Genomic DNA, 25,836 nt, shown 5'->3' on the forward strand with positions numbered 1-25,836 from the left:
TGCAAAGTGGGGTGTGCGTAATTATTCAGCCCCCTGAATCAATACTTTGTAGAACCACCTTTTGCTACAATTACAGCTGCCAGTCTTTTAGGGTATGTCTCTACCAGCTTTGCACATCTAGAGACTAAAACCCTTGCCCATTCATCTTTGCAAAACTGCTCCAGCTCAGTCAGATTAGATGGACAGCATTTGTGAACAGCAGTTTTCAGATCTTGCCACAGATTCTCGATTCAATTTAGATCTGGACTTTGACTGGGCCATTCTAACACATGGATATGTTTTGTTTTAAACCATTCCATTGTTGCCCTGGCTTTATGATTAGGGTCGTTGTCCTGCTGGAAGGTGAACCTCCGCCCCAGTCTCAAGTCTTTTGCAGACTTCAAGAAGTTTTCTTCCAAGATTGCCCTGTATTTGGCTCTATCCATCTTCTCATCAACTCTGACCATCTTCCCTGTCCCTGCTGAAGAGAAGCACCCCCAGAGCATGATGCTGCCACCATCATATTTGACAGTGGGGATGGTGTGTTCAGAGTGATGTGCAGTGTTAGATTTCCGCCACACCTAGCACTTTGCATTTTGTCCAAAAAGTTCAATTTTGGTCTCATCTGACCAGAGCACCTTCTTCCACGTGTTTGCTGTGTCCCCCACATGGCGTGTGGCAAACTGCGAACAGGACTTTTTATGCTTTTCTGTTAACAATGGCTTTCTTCTTGCCACTCTTCCATAAAGGCCAACTTTGTGCAGTGCACAACTAATAGTTGTCCTATCGACAGATTCCCCTACCTGAGCTGTAGATCTCTGCAGCTCGTCCAGAGTCACCATGGGCCTCTTGACTGCATTTCTGATCAGCGCTCTTCTTGTTCGGCCTGTGAGCTTAGGTGGATGGCCTTGTCTTGGTAGGTTTACAGTTGTGCCATACTCCTTCCATTTCTGAATGATTGCTTAAACAGTTCTGCGTGGGATTTTCAAGGCTTTAGAAATCTTTTTGCAGCCTAAGCCTGTTTTAAATTTCTCAATAACTTTATCCCTGACCTGTCTGGTGTGTTCTTTGGACTTCATGGTGTTGTTGCTCACAATATTCTCTTAGACAACCTCTGAGGCTATCACAGAGCAGCTGTATTTGTACTGACATTAGATTACACACAGGTGCACTCTATTTAGTCATTAGCACTCATCAGGCAATGACTGCACTCAGATCAAAGGGGCTGAATAATTACGCACACGCCACTTTGCAGTTATTGATTTGTAAAAAATGTTTAGAATCATGTATGATTTTCGTTCCACTTCTCACGTGTACACCACTTTGTATTTGTCTTTCACGTGGAATTTCAATACAATTGATTCATGTTTGTGGCAGTAATGTGACAAAATGTGGAAAACTTCAAGGGGGCCGAATACTTTTGCAAGCCACTGCTCTGATCCTCCTCCCACATGGTTAAAGAGCTCTTCTGAACTCCGTCACTACATTGTGTATTCCCATCCCCCCCAGGTGCATCAAGGTGTCCTTTCACACACCACTTAACTTTTCACTAGCCATTTACTTTTTTTTATAACTTGGACCTCTTGTGCACATTATTTATATTATTAATTATAATCAGCAATATTAGATGTGATGCCCCCCTTTAAGTTTTGGGATAAACAGTAGAAATAGCCAAACAGAATTTGTGTTTTTTTTAATCTACAATAGCACTTTTTATTTTTAAACTGGAATTGGTAAAACTGAGAAATAATGTGTTTTTTTTTCTATTTTTTCCTCTTTTTCCTATTAAAATGCACAGAAAACAAAATTGTTCAAGGGAAAAAAATGCCATACAATGAAAACCTAGTTAGTGTCTTGAAAAAACTATACATATTTCATTTAAGTGTCATAAGTATGGATAACATTATTGCTGATTAAATAGACCCTATGACCCATAGCTAAAATGGCAAACCTGCTCTGGTTCATAAGGGGTAAACAAGCTTACCAAGTGGATGGAAGACCCAAATTATAAGGTCTGAGCATTTGTGGTAACCATCTAATGATCACTGCTTCTCCACCATACACTATAAGATCCTCTCTTTTTAATCCGTCACAGTCGTCCTCAGTATAAAACCATGATCAAAGAATAGATCTAAGTGTACTCTGTTTTAAAACAACAACTTTTAATTGCTCAGCAAATACCATAAAAATACTCACATCCGGGCCCTTTTCACAGGGACCCACAATGTACAAGCGTGTTTCAATATATAAGGTGCCGTTCTTACACCAACCACTCGTAGGCCCAGACCCGACCGGTTTCGCTATGGCATCATCAGGGGCTAGCTAGAAGCAGTGATCGTTGAATGGTTACCACAAATGCTCAGACCTTATAATTTGGGTCTTCCATCCACTTGGTAAGCCTGCACTTTGAAGGGTGTGGTGGTGAATTTGAGATTTTGATGCCAATTAGCGCTGAAGTCTATTGGGAAGTGTATATTGAGGAAGTCTATCTGAGGACTTTTAACTTCTGGCGGCTTTATTGGAGAACCATAATTCCTAGCGCGGATATGTTTATGTATATAAGGGGTAAACAAGGTCTAGATGCAAAGTGGTTAAAAATACATGCTTGGTACAACAGTTTGGGACTGAAATCTAGTACAAAAACCCAGTATCTATAATGAATGGACCAGAAAAAAAGTATACACAGACCACCATCGCTATCTACACCCCCACCAATTGCAACCATAACGGTAGACAACACCCCAATAACCTCAACCACTAAGGCCCGCTGCTTGGGGGTTATACTTGACTCAGAGCTCTCCTTTAAACCTCACATTGCCTCATTAACCACCACCTGCTATTTCCAGCTCAAAAATATATTCCGTATCCGTCCCTTCCTCACACAAGAAGCCACCAAAATGCTTGTTCATGCCTTAATTGTCTCCCGCCTAGACTATTGCAACACCCTGCTCTGTGGCCTACCAAAAAACAGGCTAGCACCTCTCCAATCCCTTCTAAATTCAGCCTCATTCACCTTTCCACACGCTCTTCCAATGCAGCCCCACTGTGCCATTCTCTCCACTGGTTACCCATTACCCAGAGGATCCAGTTCAAACTCCTGACTCTAACAAACAAAGCCCTCCACGAGTTGTCTCCTCCATACATCTCCTCACTAATCTCAAGATATTGTCTCTCCCGCAACATTTGCTCCTCCCAAGAAATTCTCCTGGCCTCTATGCTGATCACCTCCTCTCAGGCTCGCATCCAGGACTTTACACGAGCATCATCCCTTATCTGGAACTCTCTTCCACAGCCTGTTCGTCATGCTCCAAACCTGGACATCTTCAAACGCGCTCTTAAAACACACCTTTTCAGACAAGCTTATAACATTCTATAGCCCTTATTTACTTCTCTGTCACAATGTAATCAGAGGCAAAGAATCACTGCCTCATCCATCCTCCACCCCCTTACCTAGTGTGTCCCCCACAACCCATTAGATTGTAAGCTCGCAAGGGCAAGGTCATCCTCCTAATGTTTGCTGTTCTTGTAACGATATTTGTGCTGCTTGGAACTCTGCTGTACATTTGTTAGTTGTATCTATGTTCCCCTTGTCGTCTTATTGTGCTTGTAAAGCGCTGCGGAATATGTTGGCGCTATATAAATAAAAATTAATAATAATAAGATCACAGTTCTTATTTTTGTCCAGGATCATGTTTTCTATACTGCTATATACTGCTATACTGGGGTCATCTATGCCTGGCTATACTGGGGGCCCCTATACCTGGCTATACTCTGGGCACCCATGCCTGGCTATACTGGAGCCACCTATGCCTGGCTATACAGTGGGCACCCATGCCTGGCTATAATGTGGGCACTTATGCCTGGCTATACTGAGGGCACCTATACCTGGCTATACTGTGGGCCCCCATGCCTGGCTATACTGGGGGCACCCATGCCTGGCTATACTAGGGGCACCTATACCTGGCTATACTGAGGGCACCCATGCCTGGCTATGCTGGGAACACCTATGCCTGGCTATACTAAGGGCACCTATGCCTGGCTATACTGTGGGCACCTATACCTGGCAATATTGGCACACCTAAACCTAGCTATACTGTGGGCACCTATACCTGGCTATACAGGGGGTGGCTATAATGAGGGCACCTATACCTCACTATAATGGGGGCAGTTATACCTAGCTATACCATGGTCACCTATACATGGCTATATGGAGGGCACTTACACCTGGCTATACAGGGGACGGGCACCTATGCCTGGTTATACTGGGGACAGGCAGCTATACCTGTCTATACTGGGGGCATCTATACCTGGCTATATGTACTGGGGGCGAGCTCCATGCGCTGAAACCACCTGCTTCGGCACCTATACCTGGGGTGGGTGGGGTCCATCCAAATTTTCGCGGGGGGAGGGGGGCAGTGATTTCTAGTTACGCCCCTGATTACATGTAAGCATGTAAATCTGACATGGGGTTTGACTTATAAATTCTATAAAATTGTAAATGTTGAGTTTTGGCTTGGCATTTGGCATTACCTAGTTGATATATGATATGGAAGTTGCTTATTTCCAGGTTGCTTATATGGTTTGAAGTTGCTTATTTCCAGGTTTCAGTTTATAAACATTTACATTGAATTCTATGGCATCAGTTTTTGTGAGTAATAGAAAACCCCATTACATGCTATCAACACCAATTTAGCTATTTATGTCAAGTGGGAACATGTAAAAAAATGTTTTTTAACAAAGACATTACAATTTTACAATGTTAATTTTAACCTCTTCCGGACCAGCGTGGTTGAAATGTACGTCCTGCTTGTGGGTATGCGGCTCTGACAGGACATAGATGTCAACAAACGCTGGTCCCGCTGTTTCTGCCGAACGTGCTGCTCTGTCCCCATGGCAACCCACTTGTCCTGCCAGCAGAGCTGTATGAGGCGGTCAAGAGCCGATTTCCTATCATCACTGTAAGCCAATCACATTGGCTTACATTGATGGACAGCATCAGGAGTAAATGAAAGTGGCTCCTTCCTTACCTGCTCACACAGCTCTGCCATCCTAGGGATGGCACAGAGAGGGACCTGTGTCAGGGAAAGAGTGGCATGACCAGCGGAAACAGCAAATCATTGTAGCAATTTACCATACCAGCAGTCTCTGGTCCTTAAAGGGGCACTATGGCGAAACATTTTAAAATTTTAAATATATGTGCATACATATACAAATAAGAAGTATGTTTTTTCCAGAGTAAAATGAGCCTTAAATCACTTTTCTCCTATGTTGCTGTCACTTACAGTAGGGAGTAGAAATCTGACAGAAGTGACAGGTTTTGGACTAGTCCATCTCTTCATCCGGAATTCTCAGGGATTTATTTATTTTCAAAAGCACTTAGTGAATGGCAGTTGCTCTTTCCACCTGCCAAAAAACTGTGTAGCGAGCAGGAAAGCTGGCTAGCATCATTGTTTAAATCCTTTTTGGGGAATATCTTTATAAAGAATAAAAGCCTTGCTGAGAATTCCCTATGAAGAGATGGACTAGTCCAAAACCCGTCGCTTCTGTCAGATTTATACTACCTACTGTAAGTGACAGCAACATAGGAGAAAAGTAATTTATGGCTCATTTTACTCTGGAAAAAACATACTTCTCATTTGTTTATGTTTGCACATAATTTAAATTTTAAAGTTTTTCGCCATAGTGCCCCTTTAAGGTGGCAGAGACTGCTGGTACGGAAGAAGTTAAAGTTCAGTATAAAAACAGATTTTTAAGGGGGAGCAGTGTCCAAATAAAATGTATTTTGCCGACTGCCTAACGCACATTGGCACATTGTGAAGCACCTAAAAAGCGAATGTTTTGAGAAAATAATTTTAAAATGTTGGCGCAGTTGCAGTCAGTGCCCAATTTAAATAGTTTTTGGTTAATTATGAAGCCCCTAAATATGTTACCAACACCAAAGGGAAAATTGTGAATTGTGGAAAAATGTCAAAAACTTTTTAAAAAAGATCTTACTAGGTTCTGGTATTTCAATCATTTTCCCACACTAAAAATGTTTCTATCTCCGCTGGCGTCTATGCAGTGAAAAAAAGTGCTAGTAGCATGAAGCTGCCATCTCGGCAAGCTTCATTGCCGTGGTGCCACTGCCTACTTGCCCAGAAACTACAATATGCTTTGACCTCCCGTGAATAATCCTCATGCACTTTCAATAAACTATATGGAACACAAGAGGCAAATGCCTGTATTTTTTCTACCTTCAAACATGTTTCTATCTCCATTAGCTCACTTAATTTCCCACAATGTACTTTGTTCTATTCTTCCACTATACCCTGCTATTACTTACGACTTGCATGGTTCTATAACTATTCCATAACAGTGTTCTACTGCACTTATTTCCTGCACTGTGATCTGTTCCACTTTTTCTATCTTGCTGGTACTCTCACCAGTTATCCCTCACAGTCTGCAGGTTTCCATCTTCACTCACTACACTTTGCTATGTTTCAGATTACCATATTAACCACACTCAGATCTCCCTCTTTTTTCTACACAGTCCCCATTACTTCTTCTTTTCTATTGCGGTGGGTGCTGACATGCAAAGGGGCTCTACAATCAAGAGGGATCCATTATGAGGGATCCTCCATTAAAGGTATTTATTGTTAATTAAGGATTATTAAAATATTTTTATAACTGTGTTGTTTTTTTTTACATTTAACTTTTTGTGGACAAGGATAAAAGGTACTGATTTACCATTATACCCATTTCACCTGGGGGTGAACATCTTCACGTTGAAGTGAATTGTCAGATTCCACCATACATTGCTCCCCAAGGGCATACTGCCACATACAGTGCTGCCCATAATTATTCATACCCCTGGCAAATTTTGACTTAAAGTTACTTTTATTCAACCAGCAAGTCATTTTTTGACGGGAAATGACATAGGTGTCTCCCAAAAGATAATAAGGTGATGTACAAGAGGCATTATTGTGGAAAAAAAACATTTCTCTGCTTTTATTTACATTTGAGCAAAAACTGTCCAGGTCAAAATTATTCATACCCTTCACAAACTGTCACAGTCTGTGGGAAAATCTAAAGTTCTATACCATTCCAAATAGTCCAAGCTGTTCTAAAGCATCCTAATTACCCTGATTAATTGGAAATCAACTAAACAGGTGAAAAGCAGCAGCTCTCTGCAGTAGAGATGGCCCGAACGGTTCGCCGGTGAACGGTTCGCCGGCGAAGGCGAACTTTCCCGGAAGTTCGGTTCACCCCCATAACGCTCCATTAGGGTCAACTTTGATCCTCTACATCACAGTCAGCAGGCACATTGTAGCCAATTAGGCTACACTCTCTCCTGGAGCCACTCCCCCCATTATATAAGGCAGGCTCCGCCAACCATTACACTCACTCGTGTGCCTGCAATAGTGAGAGAAGGGACAGTTGCTGGCAGACTCTCATAGGGAAAGATTAGTTAGGCTGTTATAGGCTTGTTAGCTTGCTCCTGGCTGATTCTTATTGCTAAAATAGCACCCCACAACAGCTCTTTTGAGAGCTAATCTTGTTCTTGTGATCTATTTTTTTTTCTGTGTGTCACTCACTGACACTTGTGTTGCATAGACAGCCTTGCTAATTCATACTGTGTGTGTGCCACTGCCAGGCCCAGCACATTCAGTGACTACCTGTGTGTGTGATAGGCAGCTGCACATTGTAATACCCATTACAGCATATACCTAGCTGTTGTGTTGAGTGAACCCACCTCATCACTGCATATACTTACCTAGCTGTTGTATTGAGTGAACCCACCTCATCACAGCATATACCTAGCTGTTGTGTTCAGTGAACCCACCTCATCACTGCATATACTTACCTAGCTTTTGTGTTCAGTGAACCCACCTCATTACTGCATATACTTACCTACCTTTTGTGTTGAGTGAACTCACCTCATCACTGCATATACCTAGCTGTTTTGTTGAGTGAACCCACCTCATCACTGCATATAACTACCTGTTGTGTTCAGTGCACCCACCTACCTATGTGAGTGCACGCAGTGTGATATACCTGTTAAGTGCCCCTGTTTGACAGCACATTGTATAAGTCAAGTCAGTGCATACCTTTCACTCCCCCCCCCCCCCCCACGGTATGGACAAAACAGACAAAACAGGTAGAGGAAGAGGTAGAGGCAGACCCAGAGGAAGGCCACCCGGCAACGACAGGTCTGTGCGAGGTAGTGTTGATGTGATTTCTTGCGGCCCTGGTCCAAAGTACAGTGCTCAGAAGAAGGCACGTCCCCTCAACTACCAAGATTGTCAGGACGTGGTTGACTATTTAACACAGAACACCTCATCTCCCGCAGCCACCAGCGCTACTACAAGCACCACATCCGCTGCATTTGACACTTCACAGGAGTTATTTGGTGGTGAAATCACTGATTTCCAGCCACTACTGCAACAACAAGATGAAAGCGCTAAGCAAGTTACACCACATCATATGTGTGAGTTAGGCGACACTATGGATGTAACGTGTGAGGAGGATGATGAAGTACCTGCTTTTGGTGCAGTTTTGGAGGTGTCTGAGGCAAGCGAAGCTGGGCAGGATGATTATGATGATTATGATGATACGGATCCCACATGGGTTCCTAAGAGACAAGATGACCAAGGGGACAGTTCAGAGGGGGAGTCAGAGAGGAGTAGGAGGAGACGAGATGCTGAAAGAAGCAGGGGGAGCTCGTTGTCAGAAACAGCTGGTGGCAGTGTCCGGCGCCAAGTATCACCACCTATGGACAGCCAGCCAACATGCCCTTCAACGTCAGCTGCTGAGGCCACCATAGTGCCATCACCCCCGTAGGGACAAGTGCCTTACGAAGGCACCTGGAGAAAAGGCACAAGCTGCAATGGGAAGAGCACCAGAGGAAAAGCAGCACACAAAAGAAAAGCCACCCTCCTTCTCCTCTTCCTCCTTCAGGTGCAGCGTCTTCAGCCGCTTTCTCTCTTTACACCTTCACAGCCACCCTCCTCCACTCCGCCTCTGACCTTGAGCGGTTCCTGCTCCTCTGCCCACAGCAGCGGGCCAGGCAAGTGGTGTCATCTCTGGCACACAGCGTTGGGTCAAGGGTCCACCTGACCACGGATGTCTGATCTGCCAAGCACGTCAGGGCCGCTACATTACGTACACAGCCCATTGGGTCAACCTGGTGACCGATGGGAAGTAGGGAGTACGTGGCTGTGCAGCGGACCAACTTGTGACACCTCCACGGCTTGCAGGCAGGCCTCCTGCCACCTCCTCTCCGCCTGCTACATCCTCTTCACTGTCGTCATCCTCCTTCTCCTTGGCTGGTGCCTCTCCAGCTACAAAGCCCCATCTCCCCAGGGCCTATGCTGCATGCCAGGTACGACGGTGTCACGCCATCTTAGACATGTCTTGCTTCAAAGCGGAGAGTCACACTGGACCAGCTCTCCTGGCTGCTCTGAACAAACAGGTGGATCCGTGGCTGACCCCGCACCAGCTGGAGATTGGCAACGTGGTGTGTGACAACGGCAGCAATCTCCTTTCCGCTTTGAATTTGGGAAAGCTGACACATGTATCCTGCATGGCACATGTGCTGAATCTAGTCATTCAAAGATTTGTGTCAAAGTACCCAGGCTTAGAGGACGTCCTGAAGCAGGCCAGGAAGTTGTGTGGGAATTTCAGGCGGTCTTACACGGCCATGGCGCGCTTTGCCGACATTCAGCGGAAAAACAACTTGCCGGTGAGACGCTTGATATGTGATAGCCCGACTCGCTGGAATTCGACCCTGCTCATGTTCTCTCGCCTGCTAGAACAGGAGAAAGCCATCACCCAGTACCTCTACAATTTCAGTAGAGGGACACAATCTGGGGAGATGGGGATGTTCTGGCCCCTGAACTGGACACTGATGCGAAATGCATGCAGGCTCATGCGGCCGTTTTGAGGAGGTGACCAACCTGGTGAGTCGCAGTGAAGGCACCATCAGCGACTTGATTCCGTACGCTTACTTCCTGGAGCGTGCCATGCATAGAGTGGTGGATCAAGCTGTGGAGGAGCATAAAGAGGAACAGTTACAGCAGGAACAGTTGTGGGAGCAATTTACATCAGAACCAGATGTTTCCTCAACACCTGTGGCAGCGCAGAGGAGGAGCGGCAGAAGAACAACTGCAGCAGGCGTCGTAGGGGGCTTGTGCTGCTCAACGTTCCCGTGGTATTGTTTGTGGCTGGGGGGAGGAGGAGGACTTACCTGACGTCACTGAGGAAGAGCGAGAGGAGATGGAGAGTACGTCTGGATCCAACTTTGTGCAGATGGCATCTTTTATGCAGTCCAGCCTGTTGAGGGACCCCCGTATAAAAAAACTCAAGGGGAATGACCTGTACTGGGTGGACACGCTACTAGACCCTCGGTATAGGCACAAAGTGGCGGACATGTTACCAAGTCACCTGAAGGCAGAAAGGATGCAGCACATGCAGAACAAGCTGGCAAGTATGCTTTACAATGCGTATAAGGGTGATGTCACAGCACAATGCAATAAAGGTACCACTGCCAGTAATCCTTCTCCCATGTCCATGCAGGCAAAGACAGGACACTCCAGCGATCTCATGGTGATGTTGGACATGCGGACATTCTTTAGTCAAACGCCTCGCCTTAGCCCTTCTGGATCCACCCTCCACCAACGCCTGGACTGGCAGGTTGCCGACTACCTGGCCTTAAGTGTGGATGTAGATACTGTGAGCAGCGATGAACCCTTGGACTAGTGGGTGCATAGGCTTGACCTGTGGCCAGAGCTGTCCCAATTTGCCATCCAACTTCTGTCTTGCCCTGCCTCAAGCGTCCTGTCAGAAAGGACCTTCAGCGCAGCTGGAGGCATTGTCACTGAGAAGAGAAGTCGCAAAAGTGTTCAGTACCTCACCTTTATCAAAATGAATGATGCATGGATCCCGGAGGGCTACCGCCCGCCTGAAGACTAAGTCAGTCCCCACACACAGCATCTCTGCCTGCAGGCCGCTTGCCTTCTCCGCCACCACCAACAGGGTCCAGGACTCCAGGCGGATTCCTGAATTTTTAAGGCCGCTGCTAGCTGTTAGCTATACTAATTTTTCTGGTGCGTGTACATGCCTGCCTAATTTTTCTGGCTGCAGTGCAGCTGCAACAACAAAACAAAAGGCATGTACATGAGCCCATTCCCCTTCATGACCATTACCTTGCCGCGGTGAAGGGGCTTGCGTATCACAATGAAGCAATGAGCGCCGGCTATATGAGCGTCTCGGGGGGGGGGGGGGGGGGGCAGGTCGTTGCTTCATTGTGGACAGACCAAATTTATTCAGCTGGACAGCCACTGTTGTTCTATCATTGAGCTACAACAGCCCGGCGACCATATGGGCTTGAACACTGCCACGGTCTGCCCTCTCGCCATGCGCACCAGTCCAGCACAGCCGTCACTACGCAAACAGCTGTTTGCGGTGCATTACACAGTGAGTTTGGTGTGTCAGTGTGAAGCAGTACTCTAATTACACTCCCTGATTGATGTATGCACATGCAAGATGTTTGAAAGCACTTTAGTCCTGCAATTTAGCATTCAATGGGCTTGATTCACAAAGCGGTGCTAACAGTTAGCACGCTGGTGAAAAGCCCTTTATCAGTTTAGGCGTGATAAGTTTAGGTGTGATAAGTTTAGGTGTGATAAGTTTAGGTGTGATAAATTTAGGTGTGATAAGTTTAGGCGTGATAACTATAGCCCCAACTGAGTTAGCACCACAGTACACAGCTCATCAAAAGTTTTGCGCTAGCAAAGTCTGGTGCACTTCGCATAGGGTTTAATGGCGCTGCTTTGCGTGCGGGACTTTGCGAGCGATCTAAACGTATCTAAACTTATCACTCCTAAACTTATCACACCTAAGCTTATCACGCCTAAACTTATCATGCCTAAACTGGCTTTTCACCAGTGTGGTGCAATGGTTATCACACCTAAAGTCTCTAACTGGGTTGCCACCGCTTTGTGAATCAAGCCCAATGTGATTTCTGCCCTTAAAACGCTGCTTTGCGTCAAATCCATATTTTTCCCCAGGACTTTTGGCATTTATCCCACTCATCCATGCCCGCCTCCAGGTGTTAGACCCCTTGAAACAGCTTTTCCATCACTTTTGTGGCCAGCATAATTTTTTCTAGTTTTCAAAGTTCGCCTCCCTATTGAAGTCTATTGCGGTTCGTGGAAGTTCGCGCGAACCGAACCTGTTGCGGAAGTTCCCGAACCCGATTCGCGAACCTAATATCAGAGGTTCGGGCCATCTCTACTCTGCAGTTGGTTTGTGGACAGTCATGGCTGAGACAAAGGAGCTCAGTGAGGACCTGCGGCTGCGCATTGTGGCTGCTCACAAGTCAGGAAAGAGTTACAAGGCCATTTCTAAATGTTTTCAAGTTCCAGTGGCTACAGTGCAAAATATTATTAAAAAATACAAGATGTTCCTCAATGTGGAAAATCTCAGAGGACATGGTCGGAAGCCAAAAGTGTCAAATGTGCTGCCCAGAAGAGAGGTGAGAGAGGTGGAAAAGAATCCAAGGATCACCTCCAAAGCCATCCTGGTGAATCTGGGCTCTGCTGGTGGCAATGTCTCAAGGCAGACAATCCAAGGACACTACACACTGCTGGGTTCCACGGATGCAGAGTAGGGAGGATGACACTTCTCCAGATAAGGCACACAAAAGCTCACTTGGCCTTTGCAAATGCTCATTTGGACAAAGAAGAAGACTTCTGATCTTCCGTGTTATGGTCAGATAAAACAAAAATGGAATTGTTTGGTCACAATGATGTTTCCTTCATTTGGCATTAGAAAGAAGAAGCCTTCAACCCTAAGAACACCATCCCCACTGTCAAACATGTGGGAACCTAATGCTTTGGGGTGTTTTTCAGCCAATGGACCAGGGAACGTAATCAGAGTAAATGGCACCATGAAAAAAGTGCAATACATGATGATTCTCAACAACAACATCGGGCAATCTGCAGAGAAACTTGGCCTTGTGCACCAGTGGACATTTCAGCATTATAATGACCCAAAACATACAGAAAAAGCGGTGAAGAAATGGTTAGCAGACAACAACATTAACATTTTGGAGTGGCCCAGACAGAGTTCTGACTTGAATCCAATTGAGAATCTGTGGAGGGATCTAAAGATCAGGATGATGGCAAGAAGACCCTCCAACCTGAAAGATTTGGAGCTCATTGCTAATGATGAGTGGGCAAAAATACCTGTGGAGACATGCAAAAAGCTGGTGTGCAATTATAGGAAGCGTTTGATTGCTGTAATAGCCAATAAAGGCTTTTCTATTGATTATTTAGAAGGGTATGAATAGTTTTGGACTGGACACTTTTTGCTCAAATGTAAATAAAAGTTGAGAAATGTTTTTTTTCTCCACAATAATGCCTCTTGTACATCGTTATCTTTTGGGAGAGACCTATGTCATTTCTGTCAAAAAATTACTCGCTGGTTGAATAAAAATAACTTTCAGTTAAATTTGCCAGGGGTATGAATAATTGTAGGCAGCACTGTATGTGTACTTCTTAATTTTATGGACCATGCTTGCTGGTACTGCTCAGAGGCAAATCCCCATGCTTAAAGACTCTAAATTCCCTGGGAAATACCAGCATGCTTGGGGAACAAAGGGTTAGCTGTGCTTAGAAGAGGGGACCTCATGCTGTACATTTTCTTTAAAATGTTAATATAAAAGGAACAATGAAAATTTATAAAATAGCAGCATAGGTTCCCCCATCAGCAGTACCAACCTACATGATTTATAAAAATAGTGGGTGTCCTGTGGAGAGGGAGGTGATGAAGCCTCTCAACACTCTGCAGAACATCCTTATCTAAGGTTATGGAGGAGGGGTTCACCCCTCTCCTTTGCCTAAGAGAAGAACGGGGCAACACTTACCTATTGCACAAAAGGTTAACAGTAAAACATTTTATTATAAAATACAGAAATAGTTTTAGAAATATTTGTTATTCTTAATTAACAGTAAATACTGTACTTCTAATGAATGATTGTATGCCAATATCTCTCTATCTTGTCTGAAAATAAATGGGTGGGGTGTAGAAAATAAAAACCCATTTTTTGGGGTCTTTTGAGATTTAAAATCAATTTTCTCAAAAGCTTCAAGTTGTTTTTCAAACACAAAACTACATGTTCCTACAATGTTTTATGACTTTGTCAAAAATGAAAAGGTCTTTTTGAAAAACTTTTTTTTGTAATTTTGCCACTATTAGCCTTGACTTACATAACAAATTTGGTGTTGATAGCTACAGTATTAATCGCAGAATTCGACACCTTAGACATCAATGCAAAATGTTACCGGAATCTACAAAATGAGGTATTAAAGTTGAAATTTCAGTTGGCAACTCAGAATTCCAATGAATTCGGAATGCAACGATTGCAATCATCCCTACTTAATTATCACATGATTCTCTACAGAGACTCTGATATGGGAGTGTTTGAGGTTCCTGCAAGTGGAGTGGTCCAGAAGTGAAATGTGAGTTATAAGACCCTGTCTCTGCATGCATGTCGCAATACTTATGCAGCAAAAGTGCTTTTCTCAAATAAAGTATACTCCAATGTGTCTGTTCTACACTGTGCACCATGTGCTGCTGCATGCATAAACACAAATAGTGTGGAAGGAACCTTGGTGTACAGTATATGTGAGAGACGTGTTGGGTACGTTTATTGCTGATGCATATAGCATATGTATAAGGGCTCAGGCACACTGTTGTGTTGCAGTGCTGATTTCAGTAAGGTGAGTTAGTGTGTAATATGTGATGAGCACATGTGTGCAATGCACAGAAGTGCATTCAGATAATGCATTTCCATATGCATTTTTGTGTGCAAGTTGCAGTAATTCATGTCAGGAAGGAAACCGCATGCTACCATAGCAATGCGCATGTTAACCCTTTAATGCAGGTGGTGCTAAGGGTTAACCTCCGCTGCTCCCCCGGTGGTAGTAACGTTAAAATTCCCATGTGCTGCCTGTGCATGGCAACTTTACCATACATTCGTACATCAGGCCTTATGTGTGACATTGGGACCATGGAAAATATTGTTAAAGAGGAACTGTAGTAGTTCTATGCACAGAGTGGATATTGCTTGCTTGGCAGTTGGAAAAAAATATTATTTCCCATAATGCAACAAGGTTCACAGACAGCAAACTGTCCCATCTGATAATCTATTCAAAAAAAGGAAAATATTTCTTGTGGGAAAGGGGGTATGAGCTACTGATTGGTATACAGTTTAATCCTTGGTTAAAGTTCCTCTTTAAGTCTGTATATGTAATAAGTTATGAAAGATGAAAAATTGTGCAGAAATATGCTGTATGAAAATCATAGTGACTAAACGAAAATGTTACTACTTGGTCTCATGTGATCTGAATAATGGACCATACGAAAACAAAAAATGTAGAAAGGATGGTGGTTTATCCCTCGAATAGTTTTATGTGAAACAGAATTATAAATACAACAGCTTTTAAATAAACTGTAATGATCTAAAATTAACGTACCCCAATAGCTCTTCAGTTTCGGTGTCATGACTGTCATAAATACTACGACCTGTAGTGTGCAAAAGAGCAATAGTAGCAGAGGGCACCTCATCTCTGGCTTTAGATGTTGTGTAGTCTGAGTGACTGTTTGAGGTAAGTGTCGGAGATGCTCCAGGTAACTTATTTAAGTCATCTGACATGCCTATGTGTGGACTTTCAGACTTGACCTCATAATCTGTCATTGGCTGAGAAGTAGAGCTAACCTCCAGTTTTTCCATGAATTGTGATTTAGACAGCTGAGCTTCAGACACGTTCTCCAGGATAGCAGTTTCTGTTTCTTCTGTTTTGTTTTCAACATGCTTCAAATCCAAGTTCATTTCAGTGAAATGTGTTGCCCTTTTTACATATCTTTTTGCTACCCTAATTAATTTTGAGGCATCTGAACCATTATTCTTCTGATTGTCATTTGCAGATTCATCAACATTAGGAGAGAAACGGTTTTCAGCTTCTAGCCAAATTCTATTTTCTTCACTCTCAGAATCTGTGGCGTTCTGAACAGGTAAGTAGGTGTCATCCTTTCTGTTAAGTGTTATGTTGGTTTGATTAGAGACAACTATTTTCAATGTGTCATTGAGACTAAATTCTTCACTAAAACTGCTGGTGCTGGTAGGTATGTGTTCCGTATCTAAACCTCTCACTGTTTGGTTGTCCTGTTCTTCCCTGTCTGTGATATTGTTAGTGTATGTATCTTCTGTAGCTTCAAATGACTCAATCTTGTAATGTTCTGATTTATTTGTTTTACTAAGAAGAAAGACGTCTTCATTACTGGACTCATACATATCATCTATGGCTAATGCAGTACGATTAACAGTTTCATCTGTGTGGCTGTAGGTGTTATTCTTTGCCTTCAGTGACCAATTATCGAACTGTGCAGCCAAATTTTCATTGTAGTTGTCTTCCACATTGTCAATTACTAAATCCATTTCATCAGAAATTTCTGATTTATTTGTTTTACTAAAAAGAAAGACATCTTCATTACTGGACTCATACATATCTATGGCTAATGCAGTAAGATTTACAGTTTCTTCTGTGTGGCTGTAGGTGTTATTCTTTGCCTTTAGTGACCGAATATCGAACTCCGCAGCCAAATTTTCAGTGTAGTCATCTTCCACATCATCAGTTACTAAATCCATTTCATCAGAAATGTCCTTTGAACCTGCCCGATCAACTACTTCATTAGAGTCAGATGGCATTGTATCTTCTATCACATATTCATAATCATAGTCTGAAACACATTTTGCATCTTTAAACCTCATTTTCAGAGCAGGGTTTTCTTTGAAATTGATTATCCCAAATATCCAAACACCTACATGAAAATAAGAAACATATGTATATGAAAAAGAATCATAAGCAGAATTGTAACAGTTATAAAATAACAAGAATTCTAATTCACGATTTCACTCATTGATATTCAATGGAAAAAAATAAAACTTTAAACGTTAAGGCCACTTTCACAGTGGGACGTTGCGTTTGATGCGACGTTAAGATCGCATAATGTGCCCCTAATGCAATGCATTGAAAGACTATAACTTGGACGTTATAGTACATTCTTTAGCGTTTTCGTCGCACAGTGATGGAACGAAAACGGCGCATGCGTTACATTTTAAAATAAAAACTTTACTGAGCATGTGCAACACAAATAATGCAGCAAACGTATTGCTAAATGCACAGCATGCAGCACTTTCTAAATATTGCTACACTTTACACACAACGCAACGTGTGCACTGTGAATGTCGCACAGACTTTGTATTGCTGTGTGTTAGTCTGCGTTATAAAATTTTCTAACGTGCAACTTTAACTTCGCACTGTAAAAGAGGCCTAGACAAATGACAAAGACAAGACAAATAACATGTATATTGCGCTTTTCTCCTGGTGGACTCAAAGCACCAGATCTGCAGCAACTAGGACACGCTCTATAGGCAGTAGCAGTGTTAGGGAGACCTGCCTAAGGTCTCCTACTGAATAGGTGCTGGCTTACTGAACAGGCCTAAATGCCTAAGTGCCATGTTTGGGAATTATAGCATTTAACGTGTAAAAATGGCATCAGTTTTACTTTTTTCCATTAAAAATCAATGAGTGAAATTTGATTGGTTGTTGGTGGCTCTGCCCACTTTTTATAATTTTGAAGTGGAAACACCTAATGACCACATCTGTGATATTTATGGTCCATGACCAAGTATAAATATAAAGAACAGACGTTCCCTCCAAGGACCGCACCACTCCAAAAGTAATATTGTAAAATCATCTTTATTCAGAAAAGGAATAAAAACACATTTAAAAACAAGTAACACGGATGGCCATGTTGGGGAACTTGTACAAAAAATATGCTCATAAGTAACAATACATGTATAGCCAAAAGGCCAAGTTCCAAACACCACAGACTCACAAATCATATATAAATGTAAAAATCAAATTTATGGTCCATGACATCAATAATGTTAGAATGGCAGCATTTTAATTTTTTCCCATTTAAATCAATAAAATAAATCTAAATGGCTGTTTTTGGCTCTGCCCACTTTTCTGAATTGTAATCCCAGTGCTCCAGTGACCAACTGTGCCAAGTTTGAGGACCCTGCCTTTAATAGTCTAAGAGTGGCGACAGTTTAAAATTTTCCCATTTAAACAAATGGATGAAATGTGATTGGCTGTTGTAGACTCCACCCATTGTTTATACATTTAACTCCAGCCACCCAGTGACCCACGGCATCAAGTTTGTGTACTCTGGCTTAAATACTTTGAGAATGACAGCTTTTAACATTTTCTCATTGAAGTCAATAGGGCAAATCTTATTGTTTGTTTGTGGCTCTGCCCACTTTTTTGAGTCCTTAAAATGTGACAGAATGTTTCAGGTTGACCCCATGACTAAGTGACCCAAGTTTGGTGAGTTTAACTTCAAAGCTGTACGAGTGGCAAAAGTATAACATTTTCCAAAGCAAGTCTATGGGAAAAAAGGGGTCTTTGGGGGGGGGCTTCCCCTGGGGCCCAAAGAGTGGGATAACTCAACAAAGCATAAACAACCTATTTGGGTATGTGCCGAACAAGTATAAAACATTTTATATTTGTACTCCTTAAACTGTGGGAGGAGTAGCGTATAGAAAATAGCTAAATTTTAATTAGCCGTTGGTAGCTCTGCCCACTTTGTAATGCACTCTAAATACAACTTTTTTATTTGGGGTGACACCAACAATAGGTGGTCCAAGTTTGGGGAGTGTAGCTTCTAAACTGTACGAGTGGTAGCGATTTGAAAATTTTCCCTGTCAAAGACAACGGTGAAACGGGTCTTCGGGGGGTCCGCCACAGGGGTGTGGAGGGTTGCGTCTCTTGTTAAAGCTCAAACAACGTACTTCGTTATAAGATGGATACGTGTGGAAAGTTTGGCACTTGTAACCCAAAACATTCTCTTAAAACACACCTTTTCAGACAAACTTATAATTTGTCATATGTAGCATTGGAGGCTCACTGCTTCATTGGCTAAACTACTTTGTCTCCTCCCCTAGTATCTCCACCCCACTACCCTTATCTTGATGTCTGTGGAATTTATTATAATCCATGGAGTTTTTTGCCTCCAAAATGTTCTGACAAGGGGAGATCAACATTTTTGCCTTCATTGGCCAATTTGTATATGAGAGGTTGAAAAAAATATATAATAAATTTCACAGTCATAAAAATGAAAAAAAAAAAAAAACTACATGTAATCTTTCTCATGGTTTATATTTCCTACAAAAGTGTGCCTTCTCACACACACACACACACACACACACGCACGCACGCACGCACGCACGCACGCACACACACACACACACACACACACCAACCAAGGTAATGAGGATAAAGGTACATTACCCCAGCCCATACTCATTCCCATAAATAATTTGCTATAAAGTGATAAAACATCATAAACAGTTTAGTAACAAAAAATGAGATGTCCTCAATGTACCTCATCATAGTCTAGGTCTTGTGATATGTTCCAATCATTTAAATCCTCAGTGGTTTTCTGACAATGTTGATTAAATACCCCCTGCCCAATGACCATCCATACCGTTGCACTCCTTTGCCATACTGAACTGAAGTGAGCCATGGCAAAAGCATCTACAAGGCTCTCCACTGGTCTATTGATTAGGACTAATGAGAATCCTTACTGCTGAGGATGACTCACTGGCACTCTGAAAAAAAGAGAGGCATTCCTACCACTCATTGTAAGGTAGTCCCGCCCCGAACACTTTTGATAAGCAGAACAGTTGGCAAACAGAATTGAAGGAGATTACACAGAAGGGAGAGCTTTAATCTTTTTTTTTTTGTTCTTGCTTTCCTTGGAGCTGTAAAACACTCCCTGGAAAACCTCCTTCTCTGAATAACTGGAAGAGGACCTAAGCAGCAGCAAATAAGCTTTAATAATCACACTGGCTTGCATGTGAGATACGGAACCAGGCAACCAGTAAGCTATGGAAATAAATTCACAAGATACAGCAGCTCACAGCAGTGTTACTGTATCAAGCTCATTATTCTTACTTTGTCATTATTTTTGAAGAAACTGTTAGAGAATAAAACAGGTAAGCTTAGCAGTAACTACTGGCAAGGGGCTCGATTCACAAAGCGGTGCTAACCCAGTTAGAGACTTTAGGCGTGATAACCATTGCACTACGCTGATGAAAAGCCTGTTTAGGCGTGATAAGTTTAGGTGTGATAAGTTTAGGTGTGATAAGTTTAGGCATGCTAAGTTTAGATAAGTGTAGATAGCGTGCAAAGTCCCGCATGCAAAGCAGCGCCATTAAACTCTATGCGACGTGCACCAGACTTTGCTAGCGCAAAACTTTTGATCAGCTGTGCACTGCGGTGCTAACGCAGTTGGTGCTTAAACTTATCATGCCTAAACTTATCACATCTAAACTTATCACACCTAAACTTATCATGCCTAAACTGAGTTTAGGCGTGATAAAGGGCTTTTCACCAGGGTGCTAACTGTTAGCACCGCTTTGTGAATCAGGCCCAAGGTATGAACTAAGAAGCAATACTTTTCTCATGTGTGGTTGTTAAGTGAAAAGTAGAGATGTCGCGAACCTCCAATTTTCGGTTCGCGAACCCTGTTCGCAAACTTCCGTGGAAGGTTCGGTTCGCGTGAACTTTCGTGAACCGCAACAGACTTAAATGGGGACAAACTTTAAAAACTAGAAACACTTATGCTGGCCAGAAAAGTGATGGAAAACATGTTTCAAGGGGTCTAACACCTGGACCCCTAGTGGCGAAGTGGGATAGACACCAAAAGTCCCGGGGAAAAATCTGGATTTGACGAAAAGTAGCATTTTAAGGGTAGAAATCACATTGAATGCTAAATACAGGCCTAAAGTGCTTTAAAACTTCTTGCACATGTATACATGCCTCATTCATTTTGATAAAGGTGAGGTACTGAACACTTTCGTGACTTAGGCAACTTCTCTTTGCAGTGACAATGCCTCCAGCTGCACTGAAGGTCCTTTCTGACAGGACGCTTGCAGCAGGGCAAGAGAGAAGTTGGATGGCAAATTGGGACAGCTCTGGCCACAGGTCAAGCCTGCGCACCCAGTAGACCAAGGGTTCATCGTCACTGCTCGCAGTGTCTACATCCACAGTTAAGGCCAGGTAGTCGGCTACCTGCCCGTCCAGGCGTTGGTGGAGGGTGGATCCAATAGGGCTACGGCGAGGAGTTGGACTAAAGAATGTCCGCATGTCCGACATCACCATGAGATCGCTGGAGCGTCCTGTCCTTGCCTGCGTGGACTTGGGAGGAGGAGGATTACTGCCAGTGGTACCTTTATTGCGTTGTGCTGTCACATCAACCTTAAACGCATTGTAAAGCATCATTGACAGCTTGTTCTGCAAGTGCAGTCCTTTCCACCTTCTGTTGAGTTGGTAACAGGTCCGCCACTTTGTGCCTGTACCGAGGGTCTAGTAGCGTGGCCACCCAGTACAGGTCATTCCCCTTGAGTTTTTTTGATACGGGGGTCCCTCAACAGGCTGGACAACATGGAAAAAGGCCATCTGCACAAAGTCAGATCCAGACATACTCTCCATCTCCTCTTGCTCTTCCTGAGTGACGTCACGCAATTCCTCTTCTTCCTCCCAGCCGCGAACAATACCACGGGAACGTGGAGCAGCACAAACCCCCTGTGATGGCTGCTGCGGTTGTTCTTCTGCTGCCGCCTCTTCCTCCTCCTCCACAGAAACACCTTCCTCATCATCCGAGTCTGACTCCTCTTCTTCCCCACATGACTCCTCTTCGTCGTCCTCCTCCCCCCTCTATGCTGCCGCAGGTGTTGAGGAAACATCTGGTTCAGATGTAAATTGCTCCCACGACTCCTACTGCTGTAACTGTTCTTCTTCACGCTCCTCCACAGCTTTATCCACCACTCTACGCACGGCACGCTCCAGGAAGTAAGCGTAGGGGATCAAGTCGCTGATGGTGCCTTCAGGGCGACACACCAGGTTGGTCACCTCCTCGAATGGCCGCATGAGCCTGCATGCATTTCGCATCAGTGTCCCGTTGTTGGGCCACATCATCCCCATCTTCCTAGATTGTGTTCTTCTACTGTAATTGTACAGGTACTGGGTGACAGCTTTCTCCTGGTCTAGCAGGGGAGAGAACATGAGCAGGGTGGAATTCCAGCGAGTCGGGCTACCGCATATCAAGCTACTCACCGGCAAGTTGTTTCTCCGCTGAATGTCCGCAAAGCGTGTCATGGCCGTGTAAGACCGCCTGAAATGCCCACACAACTTCCTGGCCTGCTTCAGGACGCCCTCTAAGCCTGGGTACTTTGACACAAATCTTTGCACGACCAGATTCAGCACATGTGCCATGCAGGGTACATGTGTCAGCTTTCCCAAATTCAAAGCGGAAAGGAGATTGCTGCCGTTGTCACACACCACGTTGCCGATCTCCAGCTGGTGCGGGGTCAGCCATTGCTCCACCTCTTTGTTAAGAGCAGCCAGGAGAGCTGGTCCAGTGTGATTCTCCGCTTTGAGGCAAGACATGTCAAAAATGGCATGACCTGGTATTCAGCGTAGGCTCAGGGGAGATGGGGCTGTGTAGCTGAAGAGGAGATAGCAGCACCACTAGAGTTGAACTGCCACTCAGCCAAGGAGGAGGAGGAGGATGACAGAGAAGAGGATGTAGCAGGAGGAGAAGGAGAGGAGGTGGCAGGAGGCCTGCCTGCAAGCTGTGGAGGTGTCACAAGTTGGTCCGCTGCGCTGCCACGTACTCCCTGCTTGCCATCGGTCACCAGGTTGACCCAATGGGCTGTGTACGTAATGTAGCGGCCCTGCCCATGCTTGGCAGACCAGGCATTCGTGGTTAGGTGGACCCTTGACCCAACGCTCTTCGCAAGAAATGACACCACTTGCCTCTCTACTGCATGGTACAGTTTGGGTATGGCCTTTTTTGAAAAATAATTGCGGCCTGGTATCTTCCACTGCGGTGTCCCAATGGCCAGAAATTCACGGAAAGCCTCTGACTCCACCTGCTTGTATGGTATGCCAGCTGTCAGACGCCGGGCAAGAGGGTGACTGGCAGAAATGGACTTCTTCCGCTCAAAAGACTTCTTTCACGGACGACACCTGGCTGCTGTGCAGAGGAGCAGGAACCGCTAAAGGGCAGAGGCGGTGTGAAGGAGGGTGGCTGTGAAGGTGCAAGGGAGAAAGCAGCTGAAGATGATGCACCTGAAGGAGGAAGAGGAGAAGGAGGGTGGCTTGTCTTTTGGGTGCTGCTTTTCCTCAGGTGTTCTTCCCATTGCTGTTTGTGCCTTTTCTCCAGGTGCCTTCGTAAGGCACTTGTCCCTACGTGAGTGTTGGCCTTTCCATGGCTCAATTTTTGGAGGCAGAGAGAACAGATGGCTTTGCTCCAATCTGAGGATGACACACTAAAAAATGTCCAAACCGCTGAGCTCCCTGGGGGTGATGGCACTATGGTGGCCTCAGCAGCTGAGGTTGAAGGGCATGTTGGCTGGCTGTCCATAGCTGGCGATTCATGGCGCCAGACACTGCCCCATGCAGTGAGGTGGGTTCACTCAACACAACAGCTAGGTAGATGCAGTGAGGTGGGTTCACTCAACACAACAGCTAGGTAGATGCAGTGAGGTGGGTTCACTCAACACAACAGCTAGGTAGATGCAACGTATATGCAGTGAGGTGGGTTCACTGAACACAAAGGTAGGTAAATGCAGTGAGGTGGGTTCACTCAACACAACAGCTAGGTAGATGCAGTGAGGTGGGTTCACTGAACACGAAGGTAGGTAGATGCAGTCAGGTGGGTTCACTCAACACAACAGCTAGGTAGATGCAGTGAGGTGGGTTCACTGAACACAAAGGTAGGTAGATGCAGTGAGGTGGGTTCACTCAACACAACAGCTAGGTATATGCAGTGAGGTGGGTTCACTGAACACAAAGGTAGGTAGATGCAGTGAGGTGGGTTCACTCAACACAAAGGTAGGTAGATGCAGTGAGATGGGTTCACTGAACACAAAGGTAGGTAGATGCAGTGAGGTGGGTTCACTCAACACAACAGCTAGGTAGATGCAGTGAGGTGGGTTCACTCAACACAACAGCTAGGTAGATGCAGTGAGGTGGGTTCACTCAACACAACAGCTAGGTAGATGCAAGGTATATGCAGTGAGGTGGGTTCACTCAACACAAAGGTAGGTATATGCAGTGAGGTGGGTTCACTCAACACAACAGCTAGGTATATGCAGTGAGGTGGGTTCACTCAACACAACAGCTAGGTAGATGCAGTGAGGTGGGTTCACTGAACACGAAGGTAGGTAGATGCAGTGAGGTGGGTTCACTCAACACAACAGCTATGTAGATAGAATGAGGTGGGTTCACTGAACACAAAGGTAGGTAGATGCAGTGAGGTGGGTTCACTCAACACAACAGCTAGGTATATGCAGTGAGGTGGGTTCACTGAACACAAAGGTAGGTAGATGCAGTGAGGTGGGTTCACTCAACACAAAGGTAGGTAGATGCAGTGAGATGGGTTCACTGAACACAAAGGTAGGTAGATGCAGTGAGGTGGGTTCACTCAACACAACAGCTAGGTAGATGCAGTGAGGTGGGTTCACTGAACACAAAGGTAGGTAGATGGAGTGAGGTGGGTTCACTCAACACAACAGCTAGGTAGATGCAAGGTATATGCAGTGAGGTGGGTTCACTCAACACAAAGGTAGGTATATGCAGTGAGGTGGGTTCACTCAACACAACAGCTAGGTATATGCAGTGAGGTGGGTTCACTCAACACAACAGCTAGGTAGATGCAGTGAGGTGGGTTCACTGAACACGAAGGTAGGTAGATGCAGTGAGGTGGGTTCACTCAACACAACAGCTATGTAGATAGAATGAGGTGGGTTCACTGAACACAAAGGTAGGTAGATGCAGTGAGGTGGGTTCACTCAACACAACAGCTAGGTATATGCAGTGAGGTGGGTTCACTGAACACAAAGGTAGGTAGATGCAGTGAGGTGGGTTCACTCAACACAAAGGTAGGTAGATGCAGTGAGGTGGGTTCACTGAACACAAAGGTAGGTAGATGCAGTGAGGTGGGTTCACTCAAATCAACAGCTAGGTAGATGCAGTGAGGTGGGTTCACTCAACACAACAGCTAGGTAGATGCAGTGAGGTGGGTTCACTCAACACAACAGCTAGGTAGATGCAGTGAGTTGGGTTCACTCAACACAAAGGTAGTTATATGCAGTGAGGTGGGTTCACTCAACACAACAGCTAGGTATATGCAGTGAGGTGGGTTCACTCAACACAACAGCCAGGTATATGCAGTGAGGTGGGTTCACTGAACACAAAGGTAGGTAGATGCAGTGAGGTGGGTTCACTCAACACAACAGCTAGGTAGATGCAAGGTATATGCAGTGAGGTGGGTTCACTGAACACAAAGGTAGGTAGATGCAGTGAGGTGGGTTCACTCAACACAACAGCTAGGTATATGCAGTGAGGTGGGTTCACTGAACACAAAGGTAGGTAGATGCAATGAGGTGGGTTCACTGAACACAAAGGTAGGTAGATGCAATGAGGTGGGTTCACTCAACACAAAGGTAGGTATATGCAGTGAGGTGGGTTCACTCAACACAAAGGTAGGTATATGCAGTGAGGTGGGTTCACTCAACACAAAGGTAGGTATATGCAGTGAGGTGGGTTCACTGAACACAACAGCTAGGTATATGCAGTGAGGTGGGTTCACTGAACACAAAGGTAGGTAGATGCAGTGAGGTGGGTTCACTCAACACAAAGGTAGGTAGATGCAGTGAGGTGGGTTCACTGAACACAA

The 25,836-nt window shown here is 44.5% G+C and overlaps 1 protein-coding gene across 1 annotated transcript in view; it reads right to left on the reverse strand.

The window, feature by feature from the left end:
* The window catches only part of F5 (coagulation factor V), a 485,541-nt gene that overhangs the window by 194,074 nt on the left and 265,631 nt on the right, over window positions 1-25,836 (reverse strand). The window contains exon 13 of the mRNA XM_068269820.1: window positions 15,498-16,842. Coding sequence (XP_068125921.1) covers window positions 15,498-16,842 — 1,345 coding nt within the window. The remainder of the gene's footprint in view (window positions 1-15,497; window positions 16,843-25,836) is intronic.

Source organism: Hyperolius riggenbachi, chromosome 2, assembly GCF_040937935.1.
Source record: "Hyperolius riggenbachi isolate aHypRig1 chromosome 2, aHypRig1.pri, whole genome shotgun sequence".
Lineage (NCBI taxonomy): Eukaryota > Metazoa > Chordata > Amphibia > Anura > Hyperoliidae > Hyperolius > Hyperolius riggenbachi.